Source organism: Saccopteryx leptura, chromosome 5, assembly GCF_036850995.1.
Source record: "Saccopteryx leptura isolate mSacLep1 chromosome 5, mSacLep1_pri_phased_curated, whole genome shotgun sequence".
Classification (NCBI taxonomy): Eukaryota; Metazoa; Chordata; class Mammalia; order Chiroptera; family Emballonuridae; genus Saccopteryx; species Saccopteryx leptura.
Genome location: NC_089507.1, coordinates 185,665,329 through 185,689,278, shown reverse-complemented (window position 1 = coordinate 185,689,278; position 23,950 = coordinate 185,665,329). Strand labels below are relative to the sequence as shown.

The following is a 23,950-nucleotide window of genomic DNA, read 5'->3' as shown; positions in this document are numbered from 1 at the left end:
TACGGGAATTAGAACTCCCATAGTCCCTGCTTCCTGCCACAGGCACATTTCTCTCCAGCCTTCCTATACTGAACTAGCAGGTAGCTCCATGAACATCATTGTAAGAGCTGCTCCCTGTTATATACTTACAATGCTACAGAATCCTTTCTTTTTTAGACTATTTGGTTTCCTGGGAGATAATCATTCTTCATTAACTTCCTTTGATTATTTAAATTATATTCATAGAATACGTTGATAAAAAAACAAAATTTTAAGTTAAAAAACAAAATTTTAAGTTAAAAAACAAGTAGTATATTTTTTAAATATTTGTTCTTATCCACATTAGCTATGATTTTTTAAATAGATATATCAAACATGCATATATACATATTTAAAATTTCATTTTTCATTTTTCAGCCATTAGATTTAATCACTATCAGACATTAGTCTTGATATCAATTTTTAATTAAGAACATAAGAATATATAGTAACTTATTTACTTACATTCCTCTGTGTTGGACATATTTTCAATTTGTTTTATATTCTTAATGCTCCCAAAGTACCCTTCTATTTAAATCTTTGCCTCTCTAATGACAAGTTCCTAGAAGCTGAATAAGTTGAAGGCTTTTGATCTATACTACATAGCTGTCCTCCAAAATGTCTGCCAATTTATATTTGTACCTGCAATAGATGATGTTCAGTTCACTAGACAGCTACCAGCAGTAATATATTTTTTAGCACACAATTTAAGAGAGAACAAATTTGACATGTACTCATTTTAATACAAATTTCTCTATTATATTATCTATTTATGACTTTTTTACCATATTTCTATTGTGGTATTTACAAGTATTTGTATGGTTTTGAACTCGGCAAACCTTTTCGTAGATTAAGGAAGGATATGTATCCTTTTGTCATATTTATGATGTGTTTTCTCAGTCATAACTCTCCTGTAGTCACTTTTTCTCCTTCTCTTGTACTTGGTACCTAGAAAGGCCTTCCTCAGCTCAGGAGCAGTAAAGTAATAATACACGTTTTCTTCTCTCTCTCTGAGGTGGTGGTATTAAAGTTTACCTGTTAGCAATTATTCTAAGTAGCCTGAGAGCCACCCTTTAGCAATACTTCTATAAAAGCATGAAAAAGCAATGTGGGGACCTCAGAATATAAACGTGGCTTAAAAGCAAATAACTTTCTATGTGTCTCTTAACTAGAAATATTTCAACATATATAAGCTTTATTCCTTAAATATCAGTATTTTTTATGGGTCAGAAGCAATGTAACACTCTCGGGTATATATGCTAGTACAGCTTAATTTTGAAAAGGGTTTACTCACTTGTGGTCATGATGTTAGGAGGGCAGGAGGGTATTCCATGATCTACTGCCCATCTGTAGGCTCCTTCTCCAACTAAAAAGCTAACAACAGAAAAATTATTCTTTTAAGAATTCCCAGTGTCATCTCCTCCTACATATTCAATAAAGTAATATAGTAAGGCATCTGAAAAAGATTTTGCATATAGATATAATTCTAGATTTTTCAAAATAATAATATGATTATATGCCAAAAAAAATTCTTTAAAAGTTTTCCCACGTTAGAAATTTTACAATTTGAAATGTTACCATTTCACTTGCAATAACGAGTTAAGTAAAATGCAACATAACAAGTAAAAAATGTTTCTTTCCCAGTGGAAAATATTAAGATATAACTTAGGTCAACATGGGTCTCAGTTTACATCACAAGATCTATGGAATTTGGTTAAGAATCAAAGTCTACGTGAATGTCTTCAGATATGGTATTCTCGCCTACTGTAACACCTGGCATAATTCAAAATGAGTAGGTACATCTAAAGATGCACCAAAACAATGAAATGTGCTTAAATTTCTAAGCCTTGATGCAAAAGAAATATATACCTGACCCTCAAAATCATTTTTATTGTGTTAAGTACTGTGATGTCCCAGAAGTAATTTTTAAGCCCCAAACTGCACATTTCAACATAACAAAGTAAATAAAAGAATACTGCTAGCTTTCAAATAGCATGCAGGATAATTAACCGCCCTATTTTCTAACACATCATAGCAAGCAGTTACCATTATGATCAGTCACTTCATCTCCTTCCATAGCCAACTTCTTAAAGATCTCAGCCAGCTAGTAATGGATTCCTTGAACAAGTGCCTGCTCATTAGTTTCCTATTCCCTATTTTTTGTTTCTGTTCTTCTAATCATTCCAACACGAAAAACTCAAAGCAATACATATTGAAATCCTTAGATTCGACTGTTAATAAGAAGATAAGTGACAGAGTGGCAAAACAAAATCTAAGTAGACACTCAGGAACATACCCAAATGGTTCCAATGAAAAACCAATGGTTACGCCCAATAACTGTTTTTCCAATGTACAGAAAGGTTGGGATGGAGGGGGCACTGAAAAAAGAGGAGAGAGGGCCAACAAGAACAAACAACTTTACCTCTTCAAACTTCCATTTATTTTTAAATTCTAAAGGAATCTGAAAATAGAGAAGTTTCTCCTATTCTTGTATCAAATGTAGAACACTGCAAAGAAACCGAAGGGAAAGCTGCCCATAACATTCACACGGAATAATAACTGAAATAGGAACCTGGACATGAGCTGACCTGTCTCGGTGGCATTTTTAGCACTTTCTGGAAAAAGAATTTGACATAAGAAATGACTTCTCTTCGTACAAACATGTAAAAGAGATGCTGAAGTCATAAATTAAATAAGCAGATCAGCATGTCCATTGACCATTTGGGGTTCAATTCCAATTTCTGGAATCAATGGAATTTTACAAAATACTTTCAGTTTTCTTTTTCTCTTTTCTTTTTATTTTTAGAGAGAGAGAGAGACAGACAGGGACAGATAGGAAGGGAGAGAAATGAGAAGCATCAATTCTTTGTTGCAGCACCTTAGTTCATTGAGTGCTTTTTCATATGTGCCTTGACTGGGGGGGGGGGGCTCCGGCCAAGCCAGTGACCCCTTTGCTCAAGACAGTCACCTTGGGCTCAAGCTGGTGACAGTGGGCTTCAATCCAGAGACCTCTGGGCTCAAACCAGTGACTATGGGGTCATGTCTATGATCCCATGCTCAAGCCAGTGACCCCGTGCTCAAGCTGGCAACCTCGGGGTCTCGAATCTGGGTCCTCAGCATCCCAGGCTGATGCTCTATCCACTGCGCCACTGCTTGAGCAGGCTTAGTGTTATTTTTCATTCCTGATTCTAAATAAAAATCAGTTTGCCATTGTCTGCCATGCAAGGTTTTAAATACTTTAAGTATTTTACAATATTCATAGAAAGAGGAATATTTGGATGCCATCTTATGAATAAGAACACTGAATATCAGACCTTAAACTGCTATCAAAAATTGTCTTGTAGCTCATCATCACACAAAATGGAATAACTGCTTTTGAAATCACTTTATGATCCTGTAAAGCTCCATAAGATTTTGCAAAAAAAAATATATATATATACTAACATGTCAAGAAAAAGTCACTTTCCAGAACATTAAATGCAGTACCAATTTAAATCTCTCTGTCTTCTGACTCTCCAAAGAGAAAACTTGTAGAAAGGTTTCACCTCCTGACCTGCGGTGGTGCAGTGGATAAAGCATCCACCTGGAATGCTGAGGTTGCTGGTTCAGAACCTCGGGCTTGCCCTGTCAAAGGACATGCAAGAAGCAACTGCTATGAGTGGACACTTCCAGCTCCTCCACCCCCGTTCTCTCTCTCTCTCTCTCTCTCTCTCTCTCTCTCTCCATATATATATGGAGAGAACAATACAAAAAATATATATATATACATATATATTTCTCAAAAAAGAAAAAAGAAAAGTTTTACCTCAATCGAGTTAGAAAAATCCTACTGACACTGCCTTTACACTATATCCAGAATCTGACCAATTCTCACCACCTTCACCCTTGTCGGAGCCACCATTACCTATTTGTTACCTGGATTGTTGCAGAGTCCTCATTACTTTCATGCTTGCCTTGCTATGCCCCCGGACCCAGTATACTCTTACCAGCCACTGACATCATTGTAAAACACATGTCAAATGATGACATTCTTCTTCTCAAAATCCTGCAAAATCTCTCATGAGAACGCTAATGTAAAGCCTGGAGTTTTCACAAGAATCTCCAAACTCTCTCAAGGGACCTGATTCTTTCTGCCCCTCACCTCATCTCTTATTCCTGTTGCTCCCTTGCTAACTCTACTCTAGCCTCTAAAGACTTAAACAACCACAGGGGCTCCGGTCTCAGGGCCTTCCACCTGACCGTGCTCTCTATCACATGCTCCCAAAAGCCAGATCTCCTTGTCCACTCCAACATCTGTGCTTGAGAAGGCCTACTTAAAACTGTACCCGGCCCTGGCCAGTTGGCTCAGTGGTAGAGCGTCGGCCCAACGTGTGGAAATCCAAGGTTCAGTTCCCAGCCAGGGCACACAGGAGAGGCACCCATCTGTTTCTCACCCTTTCCACTCTTTCCTTTCTCTCTGTCTCTCTCTTCCCCTCCCACAGGCTACATTGGAGCAAAGTTGGCCTGGGCGCTGAGGATGGCTCCATGGCCCCCACCTGAGGCACTGAAATGGCTCCAGTTGCAACAGAGCAACGCCCCAGATGGGCTGAGCATCACCCCTGGTGGGTATGCTGGGTGGATCCCAGTCAGGCGCATGCAGGAGTCTGTCTCTCTGCCTCCCCACTTCTCATGTCAGAACAATACAAAAAAAAATTGTACCTAACACACTACAGTCCCTTATCCAGTGCTCCCTCCAAGCTCTCTCATTCTGGTTTCACGTTTTTCTTTTTTCTACCTTCGAAAATACTGTATATACTTTATAATTTACATATTATATATATGGTTTATTTCTGTCTTCCCTAAATAAACTATAACCTTCATAAGAGTGGGAATCTTTGTTTTCTTTGATCTATCCCAAGCATTTAGAATAGTGCCTAAAGCACCTAAGCATTAAATAAACATTGACAAGATATTAAAAATATAGTAAACTAGAGTGTCAATATTCCCAATGAAAAAACACTTTCCTTCATTATACCCACCTTAATTTACAAGTCTAAAGTGCATAAACAACAAGCAACCACACTCTAGGGGGACCAGCCCTGAAGCGGGATGATTAACACCTTCAGTGAGCTGAGTTATAGGTGCTGTTAAAGCTCAACACAGCCAGAGGTCCCCAAGAAGGGCTACCTGGGCAGCACAGTGATGTGAATTACAATCTTATGAATGATAACCACCCATTTTCAAAAAACCAAGATTTCATAATCAGTCTAAAATTGTGTATTTAGTGATTCAGAAAGCTCTGAACAATACTCAGGGGCCCCACGAATCAAATTCTTTATTAGATGAGAAAGTTATAGGAGAAAATGATAGCTGCTTCTTTGGACATAAACACTGATTTTTTTCTATTTTACCTGTCACTTCTTTGTTCATCATAGATATACAAAGTTGAAGGAAGACAAATTAGTGGCTATTGATTAGGTAACAATTACAGACATATGAAGTACAAATAAGGAAGAACTTGCTGTTATTTGCAAATAGCATACTTTCAACCAAGTTTAAAAATAAGAATTGAACTTTTTAAAAAAAATTTTATTATACAAATTTTCAAACATCACATTACAGAGAACAGTATAATGAGTCAAATGAATCATCAACCTATTTCATCAATTATTAATACATTGCTAATCTCATTCATTTAAACCTTCACTCAAATTATTTTGAAGCAAATCCCAGATATCATAGAATTTCAAATATATTTTGCACTCAACTCAAAAAATGACTTTTTTTAAAAAACATAACTACAACATAACTGATACAAAAAAAGTAACAATAAATCCTTAGACTCAAAATGTAGTCAATGTTCACATTTCCCTTATTATTTTATAAATTTGTTCTATTATTTTTATTGTTTAAAAACTGGTTTGAATGGAAATCCAACTAATCTATAGCTTCTGATTAGTTGACAGGTCACTTATGTATCTTTTCATCCTTAGGCTTTCAAATTTTCACATTCATACAACAAAAGTAGCATATTCAAAAATTTGAATAAATTTATGAAATACAAAATGTTAAATAGTATTTTTAAAGGAACAATACACTAGGATACTCAGGGAATGGGGCTTTATTGCAGGTATACAGCAAACTTTTTAGCTTTTTGACAAGATGGAGTAACAAGGAATAAATTTACACTCTTGCTTGACCCAGTGAAAAACACAACCAGACAAAATGTAGAAGATAACAGTTTTTAAACATTAGACAATAGGCCCAGAAAGATAGTGATCCTTGAGAGAGAGGAAACAAATGAGGTAAACCCTGTGACTACCCCAGCTTGCTGCCTGGAGTTTCCTTGTCACAGCATAAGATGGTTAATTCAGGAAGAGCCCAACAGTCTCTTAGTTGGGCATCCAAAGAAGCCAAGGTAGCCAGAGTTCAATGGGCAGAGGACCAGAGAGGAGACAGCTGCACAGAAAAGGGACTCCAGAGATGTGCAGAGTCCCCCTCTAGTCTTCAGCTGAAGAGAGATCAGTGTATGTGTAAGAGGAAATTACCCAAAGTACGGGAAAGAATGTGCAAGTTTTAGAAGAAACAATTTCCCCAAGTTCACACAAAGCCAGAAACAACAGCTCTTGTTCCCACCAAAGTAAAAAACCTCATTCTAGATGCATCTGTTATAATACTTAGAAGGGTTTGGCCCAGAGAGCAGAACAAAATTAGCTCAAAGCTAAATGCTTCCCTAGTTGCATGTAACAAAGTATAAAGCAAGATCTGAAAAAATGAAACTGCGCCTCATAATTTAACCACATCCTAGAATAAAGCTCAAGAATATTTATTAAAATACAAAAGTATCAGGCACTAAAGGTAGAACTCACAATGTCTGGAACCCAATAAAAAATTACCAAGCGTGCAAAGAGCAGAAAAATATAATCTATAATGAGAGAATCATTCAACTGAAAACAATCCAGACACTGTAAAGATGATTGAATTAACAAAGATATGAAAACAGTTATAACTCTATATGTTCAAGAAGCTATAAGAAAGATAAAATATGTTAAGTAGATACATGGAAGACAGCTTTTTAAAGATGTAAGTCAAACTGGAAGATAAAAAAACTCCAATGTCAGATATAAAAAATAAATCAGATGGGATTAGCTGGTGATTATATACTGCAGGATAATAACTTGAAAACTACTCAAAATGAAACGAGAAAAATGAATGGAAAAAGTAAATCATCATTTGATCAGTAGGACTAGGACTGTGATCTATAGGACTACTACAAGAAGCCAAATAGATGTGTAACTGGTATCCTAAAAGATGGAGAGATCAGCAAAAATAGCTGAAGAAATAATAGCCAAAAGTTTCCCAAATTTGATGAAATATACAGTGTGTCTGTAAAGTCATGGTGCACTTTTGACCGGTCACAGGAAAGCAACCAAAGATGACAGAAATGTGAAATCTGCACCAAATAAAAGGAAAACTCACCCAGTTTCATACCTATTCAGCGCAGTTCAATGTGGGCTCATGCACAGATTTTTTAGGGCTCCTTGAGTAGCTATCCCGTAGAGCCTCTACAGACTCGTCACTGACTGATGGCCTACCAGAATGGGGTTTCTCCACCAAACTGCTGGTTTCCTTCAACTGCTTATCCCACCAAGTAATGTTATTCCTATGTGGTGGCGCTTCATTATAAACGCACAGATATTCACATTGCACTTTGGTCACAGATTTGAATTTAGCGAGCCACAGAACACACTGAATTTTCCTCTGTACTGTCCACATCTCGACTGGCATGGCTGTGGGCTGCTCCGCTATATACACGGTGTTACATCATCATCTGTACATGCGCACATGCTGCCACATCATCCTACAGAAACTGGGAGGGTTTTCCTTTTATTTGGTGCAGATTTCACATTTCTATCATCTTTTGTTGTTTTCCTGTGACCGGTCAAAAGTGCACCATGACTTTACGGACACACTGTATATCCCTGTATATCCAAAAAGCAAAACAGGCCAATATCTTTCTTAAACAAAGATGCAAAAATTCTTTACATACTATTTAGCAAATTGCATCTGACAATATAGTAAAAGAATAATATTATTCTGACCAAGTAGAAATTATCCTAGGATTGCAACTGTTGCTTTAACAGCCAAAATACAACCAATCACTACATTAACTGACTAGATAATAAAAGTATAAGATCATTTGCCTGGCCTGTGGTGGCGCAGTAGATAAAGCACTGACCTGGAATGCTGAGGTGGCTGGTTCAAAGACCTGGGCTTGCCCACTTAAGGCACATAAGACAAGCAATCAATGAACTACTAAAGTGAAGCAGCTATGAGTTGATACTTTTCCCTCCCTACCCCTCTCTCTGCCTCCTCTCTCTGTAAAATCAATAAATAAAATGTTTAAAACAATTTTTTAAAAATTTTAAGATCATCTAAATAAATACAGAAAAGCATTTGTGAAAGTGCAATACCCATTGCTATCAGAGTCTCAGCACACTATACAAAGAAGAGGACTTCCTCAGATAGACTTCTGGTCATGAGGGCGGCATAGGTCAACATAGTATGCACATCTTCCCACAACCATGACATAATTAGAACTAAATCACAGAAAACCAGCACTCAGAAACCTAGATGAATGGAAGTCCTACAACTAGGGACTTAAAGAAGAAGCCACATCAAGACTGGAGGAGGGACAGAGGCATGGAACAGGCTGGTTGCACACTTATGTGAGGCAGATAAAAATTGAGAAGCTTATCTCAGCTGTGAAGGCCCCCCCCCCAGGAGCGATGTGTCCCAGCCCCACACCAGGGCCCCCAGCAGAGGGTCCCAGTGCCAAGAAAAGACGTCCCTATAACTTCTGACTGTAAAAAACAATGGTGATTGTGGCTGAGTGAGACAGAGGACTGCAAGAGCCTTAGCAAATTCCTCTTAAAAGGCCCAAGCACAGACTTACTCAGACTAGAAAGGTACCAGGGACAGACAGGAAGGAACTGGATTGTCTGGAATCAGAGCGAGAGATGGGGAGCAGCCTTCTGCCAGACAAAAGTGCTGGCAGAGGCCGTTGTTCCTTTTCTGAGCCCTCCCCTAACAAAGCCAGCAGGCAGTCCCCATATCTGAGTCTCCATCAACCTGGCTAACAAAGTTTGTATTCCCTGAGACCCGACCTCACCAAACTTGCAGGCCCATCCAAGCTGTTTCCAGTGGCTTTCCTATACAAATAGCCTGTCTTGGCTCACACCGCAGACTTTCTTCAAATCTCTCCAACAGGCAGCATCTGGCCACAGTGTGCCCTGTACCTCTTGCTAAGTGGCCCCAGTCCTGGCACTAGTAGTAGCCGGTTGTGGTTAGCAGCCTGGCCTCTCCTGGGCACCTCCAAGACCAACACAAGTAGCAGCCTTCTACAAATCAGTCTGTAGCTCAAGCAGGGTGGCTTTGGGCAGAACACAGGTGGTGACTGACATTGGTCTGCACCTCCCACAAGGCCGCAGAGCCAGCACACCCAGTAGAACGCTTCAGACCACATTGAAGCACCACCCAACCACCTCCACAGTGACACACTGGAGGGGCAGATTCAGCAGAGCCCAACTGAAGTAAGTCCTGCTCAGTGGGGTGGGCCCCTGCACAGCTGATCCTTCACAGAGGGCAGTGATCACAGCCAGTCCTTGCAGCTGAATGGCCTGGGGGGTAAATCCCTTCCAAATGACAGGCCAGCAGCAATCAAGGTTCAACTGCATCAGGAGGGTAACACAGTGCACACAGCGGGTGGGGGCACTGGGCGGGGGAGCATGCACCTAAGTGCCCAGTGGATGACCAGGGAGGCTGTGCCACCGGACCCTACAGGATACTTACTACATTAGGCCACTCTATCAAGCCTGAGAGATGCAGCAGCTCTACCTAATACACAGAAACACAGAGAGGCTGCCAAAATGAGGGACAAAGAACACTGTTCCAAATGAAAGAAAAAACCAAAACTCAAAAAAAAGAACAAAACAAAATGGAGGCAAGCAATCTACTAGATGCAGAGTTCAAAATACTGGTTAAAAGAATGCTCAATGAACTTAAGGGAAGAGTAGATGAATTTACTGAAAACTTAAACAGCATAAAAAGAACATAGAAACCATAATCGAGAATATGGAAACTATAAAAAACAACCGGTCAGAAATGAAAGATATACTAACTGAAATGAAAAATAATTTACAGGAACTCAACAGGTAGAGAAGATAAAGCCAAGAATCAAATAAGTAATTTGGAATTTAAGGAAGCAAAATAATACATGTACCTAATCAGAATAGCAAAGAGAAAAAAGAATCCAAAGCAATGAAGATAGTGTACGGAGCCTCTGGGACAACTTCAAGCACACCACCATTTGTATCGTGGGGGTGTGAGGAGAAGAGAGAGAGCAAAAGATTGAAAACCTTTCTGAAAAAATGACAGAAAACTTCCCTAACCTGGTGAATGAAATAGAATACAAGTACAGGAAGTGCAGAGTCCCAAACAAGATGAACCCAAACAGGCCCGCACTAAGACACGTCATAATTAAAATGTAAAAGCAGTTAGCTACCTACAAGGGAGCTCCCATACATTGTCAACTGATTTCTCAACAGGCCAAAAGGGATTAACAAGAAATATTCAAAGTGATGAAAAGCAAGGTCTACAACCAAGATTACTCTACTCAGCAAAGCTATCATTTAGAATCCTAGGTCATATAAAGAGCTTCCCAGACATGGAAAAGTGAAAGGCCTTCATCACCGCCAAACCAGTATTACAAGAAATGTAAAAGGGTCTTCCTTAAGAAGAAGAAAAAAAGATAAAAAAAATATGCACAATAAAATGTCAATAAACACATACCTATCAACAAATGAATCCAATAAATAAGTAAATAAATGAGCAGAGCAGAAAAAAAAAATAGAAGGGGACTTACTCAACATAAAAAAGAGCATCTATGACAAATCTATAGCAATCATAATACTTACCATTAAAAGACCAAATGCTACTTCCCTAAAATCACAAGGCCAGAATGTCCACTCTCATACTACTAGTCTACATTGCATTGGAGGTACTAGCCAGTGTAATAAAGAAAAATAAATTTTAAAAATGCAGGTTAGAATGGAAGAGCAAAACTAGATCCTCAAAAGGCATGACTAATGACTATCCATGTAGGAAATCTTGAGGAATCTATAGACGTGGTACTAGACAAATGAATTTAGCAGATTCCTAGGATAGAATATCACTATAATAAAATCAATTATATTTCTATATATTGGCAATAAATGATTAGAAACATTTTTTTTTTCTTTACAGACACAGAGAGAGAGTCAGAGAGGGGGATAGACAGGGACAGACAGACAGGAACGGAGAGATGAGAAGCATCAATCATTAGTTTTTCGTTGCTCATTGCGACACCTTAGTTGTTCATTGATTGCTTTCTCATATGTGCCTTGACCGCGGGCCTTCAGCAGACCGAGTAACCCCTTGCTCAAGCCAGCGACCTTGGGTCCAAGCTGGTGAGTTTTTGCTCAAACCAGATGAGCCCGCGCTCAAGCTGGCGACCTCGGGGCCTCGAACCTGGGTCCTCGGCATCCCAGTCCGACGCTCTATCACTGCGCCACCGCCTGGTCAAGCTAAACTAACATTTCTAAAATATGCAATTTATCATAGCATCAAAAGGAAGAAGTACTTAAGTATAAACTGGATAAAAGCTGTGCAGGACCTATAGACTGAAAACTATAAAACATTGTCCACAGAGGTTAAAGAAATTCTTAATAAATGGATATGCTGTAATATTGATCAAACCTCCAATAGTTATAGAAATTGACAGGCTAATTCTAAAATTCATATGAAAACACAAAATGCCTAAAATAGTCAAAACAAGTTTAAAACAAAGACCAAAGTTAAAGAACTATGTACACGAGAAAATGAGATCGCTAGTTCCAGATAAGAGTAGCATCACTGTCTGGTATCATTTTAATTGAAAAATGGCCACCACTTTTTTCCAAATATTTTTTCTTTGTAAAATATAAAAATATTACATGTGCCCCCTTTGGTAATCGCCTCAGCTTGCTTCCTCCTTCCTCCTTCCCAAAGGTAATCACAGAAAGTTTGGTAACCTTCTTTACAGACCTTTTTTATCATCTATGTACACATATATGTAGCCTTAGAAAATTACAGTATTGAATGTGAGTAACTACACTAGGAAGGAACATATGAGAATAAGAAAAGCTTCAGTTCAGGAAGCTTGGGGTAAGAGCAGAGATGGGGTCAGGGCAAGGGTATAGGACAGACAGTGGGAAGGATAAGGATGCCATCAGAAAAGGTTCAGTCCGTCAGCTTCAAATCATTTGGTAATGTTTCATTTCCTAACCTGGGTGGTAGGAAACAGGTGTTCATCTCATTATTTTGTAACTTTTTAAGAAACCATAGTTAAACTGAACATATAGGGGTTGTGACAGTCTCAACAGAATGACATTTTGAGTTTACGACTCTCACTCCCATAAAAACCTAAAAATATTGAGACATGTTACGGCTTACACCGTTAGCGTCATACCTACAGACTATGTGGGCAAACTACATGCACAGCAGAAGAATACACAGTAATGTGGCATATGAGTGAGGGAGTTGGTGTCCTCCAGTACACTTACCTACATCATTTTGGACTATTAAAGTGCAAGTGTTCTGTTTGTGTTAGGCTAGGGTGTGTTTCAACTAACACCAAAATTTGGGTTACATTACTGTAGTAGAAACAGAACTGTGTTGCAATCCAAGAACCCCCTGCATTCAGCAACTTCTTACTCCAAAACATAGCATCTATCCATGTTACTCTAGGTCAGTGGTAGTCAACCTGATCCCTACCACCCACTAGTGGGCGGAGCAACCAAAATATAAATAAAAATATAGATTTAACTATAGTAAATTGTTTTATAAAGATTTATTCTGTCAAACTTAGTGAAAATTCATCATAAAGAACTTGGTAAGTAATTATTATTATATGCTTTAACTTGCTCTAACTCTGCTTTATAAATTTTATAAAGTACAGTTATTTCCTACTTTATAAATCACCATTACTGTGGAACCGGTGGGTGATTAGAAAATTTTACTACTAACAGAGATACAAAAGTGGCACGTAGGTATAAAAAGGTTGACTACCCCTGCTCTAGGTAAATGTTCCTCACTTTCTTTTATGCTGCAGAGCATTTAATAACACAACTAGAAAGTAGTTTACTTAGTCCATGACGGACCCTTGGCTTGCGTGCAGTTTATACACCACAGGCACCACTGCTGTAACTTCTTTTGTTGTAGCCTTCCTATGTACATGTGAAGGTGTTCTGTCTTAAGATGTAATTGCTGGAGCATGTGCACTTTCGGTCTTTGACATTAATAATGTCAAAAAGTCTCTCAACTAGTGGTATCAATTTAGGTTCACACCACTAGTAAAACAAAAAACCTATTCTTCCACACCCTCAAGAAAACTAGATATTATTAGTCTTTGTTAATTTTGCTTCTTTAAATAAAGTAAAAATATCACCTGCTCATTTTAACTTACAATTCCTTGACTGTATTATAATTGAACACCTATTCATGTATTTATATGCCATCAATATTTTTTCCTATAAATTGTCTATTTGTATCCATCAGTTTTTAAATTTTAATTGTCCTTTTATTATTGGTATTATATACTTAAACATTGTGGAAATAACTAAATACATATTAGAACTGATCTTAAATCATATTTGCTTCTCCTTACCCTTGCTGTATTGAAAACAAATATTAAAAATTAATATTTATTTGAAAATTTTTTATAATTGACCCTTCTAATACCATAATACCTAAAAAGTATATGATTAAAAGGATACCTTTAATTTATTTAGGTAAAAGGTTTCAAGATTTTTCAAAACTATATTAATTTATTTTCTATGACTTCAAATTATAACAGTCAAATAAAGTGATTCCTATCATACCACTGTTGTAACTTTCAACACATAACCTTAATGTCACCTTCAGAGCCAGCCATGCTGAACATATACTGAGTATGAGACAGTATTGAGGCATATTTGTTAATAATGTTAGGCCTGCTAACAGGATGGTAGTTATATTTTGCAAACAGACAAATTTACAGAATTATTTAAGGGTAAAATAGGATGTCAAGGATTTGCTTTAAAATACTAGAAGAAAAAAAAAGATGCATGAAATAGATGAAGAGCAAAGACATTGTTAATTATTGGAACTGGATGACATATTCATGAGAACTCTTTACAATGTTCTCTCTACTTTTATAAATATTTGAAAAGTTCAAAGTGTTTTTAATAAAAATAGGATGTTAATGCTGGAGAAAAGATGTGATCTTCCTAATCTTAGTGTCACGATGTGTTTCTGCAGAAGAGAAGAATTAAGTTCTTTTATTCTAAGAACTCCTCAAGTTTAAAAACTACTTTAGGCCCTGGCCGGTTGGCTCAGCGGTAGAGCGTCGGCCTGGCGTGCGGGGGACCGGGGTTCGATTCCCGGCCAGAGCACATAGGAGAAGCGCCCATTTGCTTCTCCACCCTCTCCCCTCCTTCCTTTCTGTCTCTCTCTTCCCCTCCCGCAGCCGAGGCTCCATTGGAGTAAAGATGGCCCGGGCGCTGGGGATGGCTCCCTGGCCTCTGCCCCAGGCACTAGAGTGGCTCTGGTCACGGCAGAGCGACGCCCCGGAGGGGCAGAGCATCGCCCTCTGGTGGGCAGAGCGTCGCCCCTGGTGGGCGTGCCAGGTGGATCCTGGTCGGGCACATGCAGGAGTCTGTCTGACTGTCTCTCCCCGTTTCCAGCTTCAAAAAAATACACACACAAAAAAAAAAAAAAAAAAAAAAAAAAAAAAAAAAAAAAAAACTACTTTAGACTCTGGACTAGAATGTGCAAGATACTTTTAAAGTATAATACTAAAAAGACCTGAGTTGAGTACTTAGTACAGCAAAAACATCCTATAATCAACTATAAAACCGAAAATTAACTCTGATTTCTTTCTGCTTTCATCCATATTATTGTATTCCACCCGGAGTTCTATCAAGTATACAAAGTGTTCCAAGATCACAGAACAAAGTGAGTCTTCAACTCAAAGGCAAGCTACTGCTGGTGTATAACCAACTCCATCAACCTTCCATGGATAAAAATAATCTTCAAACATTGCATGCATCAAAGACCAAAGACCCAGAGAAATCAGGCAGAACAAAGTGGTTACCAAGGAGGAATTCGGCCAGCGGAGAGCTTGCCCTTCTGCCCCTCACACAAGAGTCTGTTTGCAACTGAGACTGGGTTCTTGATTCCTGTGAAATAAAATTGACAGAAAATGAAGTCGAAGTCAAAAAAATTCTTCAAATTTCCCACCTAGTTTAATGGCCATTTCAATAACACAACTTTTAAATATCTTGGAAAAGTCTTTTTATACATTAATGAAAATGCTTAATTATCTTGCATAATATAGATCAAATAAACAAATACAGAAATACCTAGTAAACACAATAAAAAAACAAATATTAAATATACTTTCTCATATTTTGTCATATGCTATAGCAGCCAAGATTGAATTTAAAATAATATATATTTAAATTAGGTTCCTTTTTAATAGATTTCAGAATAACAGAATTGAAAAATGAACTGAAAATGTGGCATCTACCATCGAAAACAAGAATAGCCTCTAAAGAATAAACATGGTTACAAACAGCCTCAAATTTACCTTGGGGAGAAAAATTACTGGCCAAATACTTTAAATCTCACCAGCAAGAGGGACTGAACATAGTGGAAGTTGTGCAAATTAGATAAGGGTGGCGAGAATAGTCTAAATATGTACAAGATTATAATCTAAATGAATTATGATTGAGATTGTTTCCAGGAGAGAAAACAGAATGTGAAAAGTGAAAAGAGGGTGCTGATCTGGGAGGAATGACACAGCAATAACTAATAGTGTGAAAACATCATCAGAATGACAATGCCAATAACAAATATTCCATTGACGATGATGACAGAAGACAGAGACAGTAACTTAGTGTCTAATATGTACCAGGCCCAGCACCAACTCCTTAAACGTAATCAGATTATTTAATTGATCCCTTCACTCTATCACATATATACACTTGTGAATCCTATCTCATCACTGAAGAAACATTTGCACAGAGGGTTAAGTCACTTGCCCAAGATCACAGTGTTGAGATTTTAACAGAGGCAGTTAATGCCAGAGACAACACCCTTAACCACAAAACTATAGCTGCCTCTCAAGAATGCTACTAATGTAAAAAAAATAAATAAATAAATTGGCAGTGGACAAGCATAGTCCAATGGGACAGAACAGAGAACTCAGAAATAAACTCACAGCTTTATGGTTAATTAATTAATATTTGACAAAGGAGACAGGAACATACAATGGAATAAAGACACACACAGGAACAAACTCAAAATGGATAAAAGACTTAAATATAAGTCAGAAAATCATAAAAATCCTGCAATAAAACATAAGCAGTAAAATCTCAGACATCTCTCAAAGCAATATTTTTGTGGATACATATACTGGAGCAAGGGAAACCAAGGAAGAAATGAACAAATGGATCTACATCAAACTAAAAAGCTTTTGCACAGCAAAAGAAATCATCAACAAGAAGAAAAGCCAAACCACTGAACGGGAGAAAATGTTCACTAACATATCTGATAAGGAAGCGGTTCTCAACCTGTGGGTTGCGACCTCGGCGGGGGTCATGACCCACAGGTTGAGAACCGCTGTGATAAGGGGTCAATATCCAAAAAAGTTTTTTTTAATTTTTATTTATTGATTTCATCAAGAGTAGAAGGAAAGAGAGAGAAGAACATCGAGCTGTTCCTCTAAGTACCCTTACTGGGAATCAAACCAGCAACCTCTGCACTTGGAGACAATGTCCTAATCAACTGAGCTATCCAGCCAGGGTACAATATCCAAAAGTTATAAAGAATTTATAAAACTCAACACCAGGAAGACAAACAATCCAATTATGAAATGGGCAGAGGACCTGAACAGACAATTTTTTCAAAGAAAACATACAGATGGCAATAGGCATATAAAAAAATGTTCAAAGTCATTAATCAACAGAGAAATGCAAATTAAAACCATAGTGAGGTATCACCTCAACCCTGCCAGAATGGCTATCAACAACAATCAACAAATAACAAATGCTGGCGAGGATGTGGAGAAAAGGGAACCCTCCTGCACTATTGCCAAAAATGCAGACTTGTACAAACACTGTGGAAAACAGTACGGAGTTACCTCAAAAACTTAAAAATGGATCTGCCTTTTGATTCAGCAATCCCACATCTTGGAATATATCCTAAGAATCCCAAAACACTAATTTGAAAGAATATATGCACCTCCATGTTGACTGCAGCATTATTTACAATGTCAAGATCTGGAAGCAAACCAAATGTCCGTCCATCAGTGAATGAGTGGATAAAAAAGCTGTGGTACATTACACAATGGAATACTACGCAGCCATAAAAAAGAAGGAAATCTTGCCTTTTGCGAGGGCATGGATGGACCTGGAGATTATTATGCTAAGTGAAATAAGCCAAAGACAAATACCATATGATCTCACTTATATGTGGAATCTAATGAACACAATAAACTGGTGAACAAAATGGAAACAGAGACCTGGACACATGGAACAGATGGACAGCTGTCAGAGAGAAGCGTGAAGAGTGGACTGGATGAAAGAAAATGAAGGGATTAGCCAAAAACAACATATATATATAACACATAGCTACAGACAACAGGGGGGCAATAGCCAGAGGGAACGAGACGGTGGAGGTTGGGGGAGAGGAGCAACGCAGGTGAAATGGGATGGAAAGAGATGTTGCCTGGGTCACAGGGTACACGATGCAGTGTGCACACGGTGTTATACTGAGTTATACACTTGAAACATGCATGGTTTTGTGAACCAATGTCATCCCAATAATTCAAATTAAAAAAATAAAGAAAGAAAGAAAAGAACTCACCGATTAAAAAAGTCAGCAGTAGGATATAAAAACGCTATAAAAACTCAAATTAAGACCACCAGATTGCCATAAAATAAAGTGACTACATATTTAGCTAAATAAAAAAGCTGTCACATAAAAAGAATATAAACTACCAAAGGAAGGAAAAAGCTCAGATCTCTGAGCTCTTAAAATATATTCCTGTATAGCCCTGGCAGGGTACCTCGGGTGGTTAGAACGTTGTCCTGAAATGCCAAGATTGCAGGTTCAAGCTCCGATCAGTGATACACAAGAAACAGCCAATGAAAGCATAAATAAGCAGAACAACAAATTGATGCCTCTCAAAAATAATAATAATGATAATAAATAAATAATTGCAAATTAACTTATAAACTCAAATCTATTCATTCAAAACTTCAAAAAAGAGTTCTATGATGTAGGACAAGGTGACTTAAATTCATCAGGAAGAGACAACTTTTGAGAAAAATTAAGAAGTATTCAATGAAACACCATTTTTAAAAGCTATTCTAACAAAAAGAGTGTGAAGTACAAAATAGACAAACACAAACATATAAATTGAATAGAATAAAGCTAAAGTTCAGACGCAAACACATGTAAATTTGGATATTTCAATACATGAGATAGAGAGTATTTCAAATTAGTAGGACAAGGGTAGGGTATATGTGAAAGGTGGAAAGAGCACCGAGTGCTGGGAGTCAGAATATTTTATAACTGCACCAACTATCAATTTACCAACTCTCAAATACAACTTCATCCTTTGTTCTCTGATCTGTCAAAATGGATATGGGCCCTTTAAATGTTGCCTTTGCCAGCTGGCACACTGATACACTTTGTCAGCAGAGGGCACTGGAGACACACTGCAGGAGGGCAGGAGGGCTTGCTATCCAGGCTCCTGGAGAACACCAGATTTTCTCCCGTTTACCCACATGGTATAGTCTCCAGTGCTAAGAGACTGCAGGGAGCAGTTTTCTCCAGCATTTGGCCACCACGTGTTTTCCCGAGCTCTTGATTCAGGCTGCAGCAGCAGAGCAGACATCCCCAGAAGATCCCCACATCTTCTCAGCCCCACAAGTACACATAGCAAAATGCCCCACCTGGGTGACCATCCAATAAACCAAAAGCCCAATGGTCATTCTGTGTAACAGAGGTTTAATTCCTAGGGCTTCCTGACCTCTGTGTGCTCACCTACCAGGCTAAGCTCACCTGAGTATTATTCCTGCTCTCACAGTGACTATGGCTGGGCACCCCAGCAACTTCTCTGCCTGACAGTGGTTTGCAAACCAACCTTCTACAAGGTCAGAACCTCATTCCAAGTTGACCCTTACTTGGATATTCACTTTCTGCCTTAGGATACACTTTGAGTTTTCACTGTTATATACTTACTCTCCTATCACTAATAATTCTTTTCTTTTTTCTTTTTTTCTGAAAGAGACAGAGCATCAGAGAGAAGGAGATACAGGGACAGACAGGCAGGAATGGAGAGAAATGAGAAGCATCAATTCTTTGCTGCAGCTCCATTTTAGTTGTTCATTGACTGTTTTGTCATACATGCCTTGACCAGGGGACTACAGCAGAGTGAATGACCCATTGCTCAAGCCTTGGGCTCAAGCCAGCGACCATGGGGTCATGTCTATGATCCCACGTTCAAGCCAACAACCCTACACCAAAGCTGGTGAGCCCACACTCAAGCTAGTGATCTCAGGGTTTTGAACCTGGGTCCTCCGCGTCCCAGTCTGACTCTCTATCCACTGTGCCACCACCTGGTCAGGCTGTCTAATAATTCTTTATATTACACTTATCCTGTTGAAAGTACTGTGTGGTTTCTATCACCTAGTTGGACCGAGACTGATACAGTAACCTTGGACAGATTATTAAATCCCGCTTGTGTCTCAATTTACTCATCTATAAAATAGGGGGAAATCTGCTGACCTCATAATGTTATTGTGAGAACTAAATGATTGAATACATATAAACTACTGAAGAAAAATGCACAGTATGTAATAGTCATCCAATTAATGGCAATTATTATTGCTGTTATTCAATACATGATGTAGGGACAATTTGTTGGATATTTCAGAAATGCATTCAAGAGTTAAATAAAAATATATTATACACATATTAGAAGAAAATATAGGTGACCATACTTATAATTATGAGAGAAACCTTCTGAAATGCAAAATACATAAGGCACAAAAGAGAAAGTAACAAGTCTGACAAATAAAGATTTTAAATTCCAGTATGATAAAGCACATTATAAACAGTTTTAAAAGGCAAGCCACACAAGAGGTAAAAATAGTTCACAGAAAAATGTTAATGGCCTTTAAACATATGAAATTTCATTAAATACCAATAAAATTTTATAATAGAAAACAAAATTAAAACTAATTGAAATATCCTTTCTTACCTATCACACAAATCAAAAAGAGTATAGATCATTGGTACAAATTAAAAGAATCAAATAGACCTAATTGACATGTAGAACACGCACCCAACAACTGCAAAATACATACTCTTTTGAAGTTCACCTGGAACATTTATCAAAACACACCATAATCTGGGTCATAAAGCAAGTCTCTAAAGCTTTAAGGGCTTAGAACCATACAACATGTGTTCTCTTACCACAGTGAAATTAAACTAGAAGTTAATAATAAAAGCTAACTAAAAAGTTTTTAGGCAAATAAATTTGAACACTCATATGAGAATGACAAATTCCTTGAAAAACACACATGAGAAAAAGAAAATATACTCTTATAACTGTTAAAGAAATTGAATCCCATTTTATAAAACTTCCCACAAAAAAACTCCACTACTAACTGAGAATAACTAATTCCTCCAGACGATTAAAAAGAAATAATTCCAATCATACACAAACTCTTTCAAAGATCAGAGAATAAAAAATTCTTAGCTCATTTTATGAGGCCAGCCATACCATGATTCCAAAACCTGAAAAGAATATTATAAGAAAGAAAAATTAAAGCCTATCTATTATGTGAACATAAATGTCAAAAATCTTGAACATCAGCAAAATATTTTTTTTAAAAAACTTATGACCAAGATTTTATGACAAGAAGGGAACATAAATTTAATCATATTTAACAAAATAAAGGAGAAAAATTCATCTCAGTAGATGCAGAAAAGCACTTAATCATATTCAGTACCCATTTATAATAAAAAACAATCAGCAAACTAAGATTACAAGGAAATTTCCTCATGATAAAGAGCATCTATGAAAAGCCTACAACTAGCGGTATGCAGAATGGTGAAACTTTTAATGCTCTCTCTCTAAAATCAGGAACAAAGTAAGGATGTACATACATTATTACCACTTATATTCAACACTGCCTAGGATGTCATAGCCAGTATAAAAATGCAAGAAGGAAATAAAAATTTTAAACATTACAAAGAAAAAAGCAAAACTGCCACGATTCACAAGTTACATAATTGTGAGTATAGAATTACAAGGGAATCTATTTTTATTAAAACTCTAATATGCACTGGGAAACCGAAAACTTCATGTGATTCCCTTTGTTGAGATAGTCACTTTATTGAAGTGGTCTGGAACAGAACCCACATTATTTCAGGATATGCCTGTTTGTCATTTGAATTATTTAACAATAAAAATTATGATTTCAAATAATTATAAAATTACTAGGATATGCTAACACATTTTAAATGTCTATAACCTCTTGAAGGGATGGAGGAGAATGATCAAACTTTAACAAAGACTCCCCATAGCTAAAATTTCATGGTTTAAATTCAGTAAAAGAGAAATATGTTTGTTTTTACCACAATTCCAGACAAGAATGGTGGGAAACCTGGACTCCATGTCTAGGTTACACAGAATGGTCAAGTCTTAGTTCTTTAAAGAATAAAGAAAGCGTGTTCTCGTGTCCACATACCGCTCAGGGCTCCAACGGCTCCAAAGTTTAAGGATTTTCCATCCATTATGCTGGCATCACATTCAATTTCACCCAAGAGATTTAGATTAGATCCCATTCCTGCATTTGTAAAAGGAGAATCCTAAAAGATAAAAACAAAAATTAAAATACCTTTAGTCTGAAAGATGTTATGTCAATCCTTCATAACCTGTTCCATAAACTAGAAAGGGAAAGAAGACTTCCAAAGTCATTATATGAGAGCAATACTACCATGATGACAAAACAGACATCATGAGGAAAGAAAACTACAGACTAATAATACTTTATGAATACTGATACAAAAAAAAAATCCTCGGTGAAATACTAGCAAACCAAATGCAACAAAACATAAAAGAACTATATACCATGACAAAGAGGAATCCCAGGAAAGCAAATTTCTTTTAAAATTTGAAACTCAATGCAATAATAAAGAACCAAAAAACAAAACACCATGATCATGTCAACAGAGAAAAGGAATCTGACAAAATTCCACCCTCTCATGAAAAAAAAAATTCAACAAAGAATACTGCTGGCCCTGGCCACTTGGCTCACTGGTAAAGTGTCGGCCCAGCATGTGGAACTCCCGGATTCCATTCCCGGCCAGGGCACACAGGAGGAGCGCCCATCAGCTTCTCCACCCTTCCCCCTTTCCTTTCTCTCTATCTCTCTCTTCCTCTCCCACAGCCAAACTCCACTGGAGCAAAGTTGGCCCGGGCACTGAGGATGGCCCCATGGCCTCTGCCTCAGGCACTAGAATGGCTCTGGCTCCAGTTGCAACAGAGCAACGCCCCAGATAGGCAGAGCATCACCCCCTGGTGGGCATGCCAGGTGGATCCCAATCAGGCACATGTGGGAGTCTTCTCTGCCTCCCCGCTTCTCACTTCAGAAAAATACAAAAATAATAATAATAAAATAAAAAAGAATCACAAAAATTAAGGGATATTTCAAAATGATATGAAGCAATAAAATACCCCCTAGTTTTTTTATATTTTGTATTTTTCTGAAGTGAGAAATGGGTAGGCAGAGAGACAGACTCCCGCATGTGCCCTACTGGGATCCACCTGGCCTGCCCACTAGGGAGCGATGCTCTGACCATCTGGGGCATTGATGTGTTGCTACTGGAGCCATTCTAGCACCTGAGAGGAGGCCATGGAGCCAACCTCAGCGCCCAGGTCACCTTTTGCTTCAATGGTGCCTTGGCTGCGGGAGGGGAAGAGAGAGATAGAAAGGAGAGAGGGAAGGGTGGAGAAGCAGATGAGTGCTTCTCCTGTGTGCCCTGGCCAGGAATCAAACCCAGGACTTCCACATGCCAGGCTGACGCTCTACCACTGAGACAACCGGCCAGGGCCAATATCCCCTAATTTTTGTGAGTAGTGTAGAAATAGAAGGAAACTTCCATAATATGATAAAGGGCACCTACAAAAAGTTCAGGACTAACAGCATAATCAATGGTGAAAGGCTGAATGCTTTCACCTATGATCAGGAACAAGATAGCACAACAATGTTCACTCTCACCACTTCTCTACAACATCATACTAGGTATTCTGCATAGGACAGCTAGGCAAGAAAAAGAAATGAAGAGCATTACACTGGAAAGGAAGAAGTAAAGTTATCTCTACTAGAAGATGACATGATCTTGTGAACAAAAAATTCCTCAGGACTCCACTAAAAATACTATTAGAACTGATACACAAGTTCAACTGGGTTGCAAGATACAAGGTCAATTTTATTTCTACACACTAGCAATGAATTATCCAAAAAAGAAACTTAAGGAAACAATTCCATCCCTGGCCAAATAGTTCGGTTGGTTTGAGCATTCTTCAATGCACAGAGGTTGCCAGTTAGACTCCTGGTCAGGGCACATTCAGGAACAGACCAATGATCCTTGCTCTCTCTTTAAAATCAAAAAATAAATTTTAAAAAAATTGTTTAAGATTTTATTTATTCATTTTAAAGAGAAAAGAGAGAGAGAGAGAGAAGGAGGCAGATGAACAGCACCAACTCCCATAGGTGCTTTGACCAGGAAAGCCCAGGGTTTCGAACCTGCGACC

The 23,950-nt window shown here is 38.0% G+C and overlaps 1 protein-coding gene across 4 annotated transcripts in view; it reads right to left on the bottom strand.

Annotated features, from left to right (window-relative positions):
* Positions 1-23,950, bottom strand: part of TASP1 (taspase 1) — a 314,709-nt gene that overhangs the window by 224,084 nt on the left and 66,675 nt on the right. For all 4 annotated transcript variants that reach the window (XR_010751729.1, XM_066387123.1, XM_066387124.1 and 1 more), the window contains 3 exons: positions 21,882-22,002; positions 15,209-15,293; positions 1,313-1,392 (listed from right to left, as the gene is read on the bottom strand). Coding sequence is in view for 3 of the 4 variants with exons in the window: in XM_066387123.1 (XP_066243220.1) it covers positions 1,313-1,392; positions 15,209-15,293; positions 21,882-22,002 (286 nt within the window). In the remaining variant the exon portion in view is untranslated. The remainder of the gene's footprint in view (positions 1-1,312; positions 1,393-15,208; positions 15,294-21,881; positions 22,003-23,950) is intronic.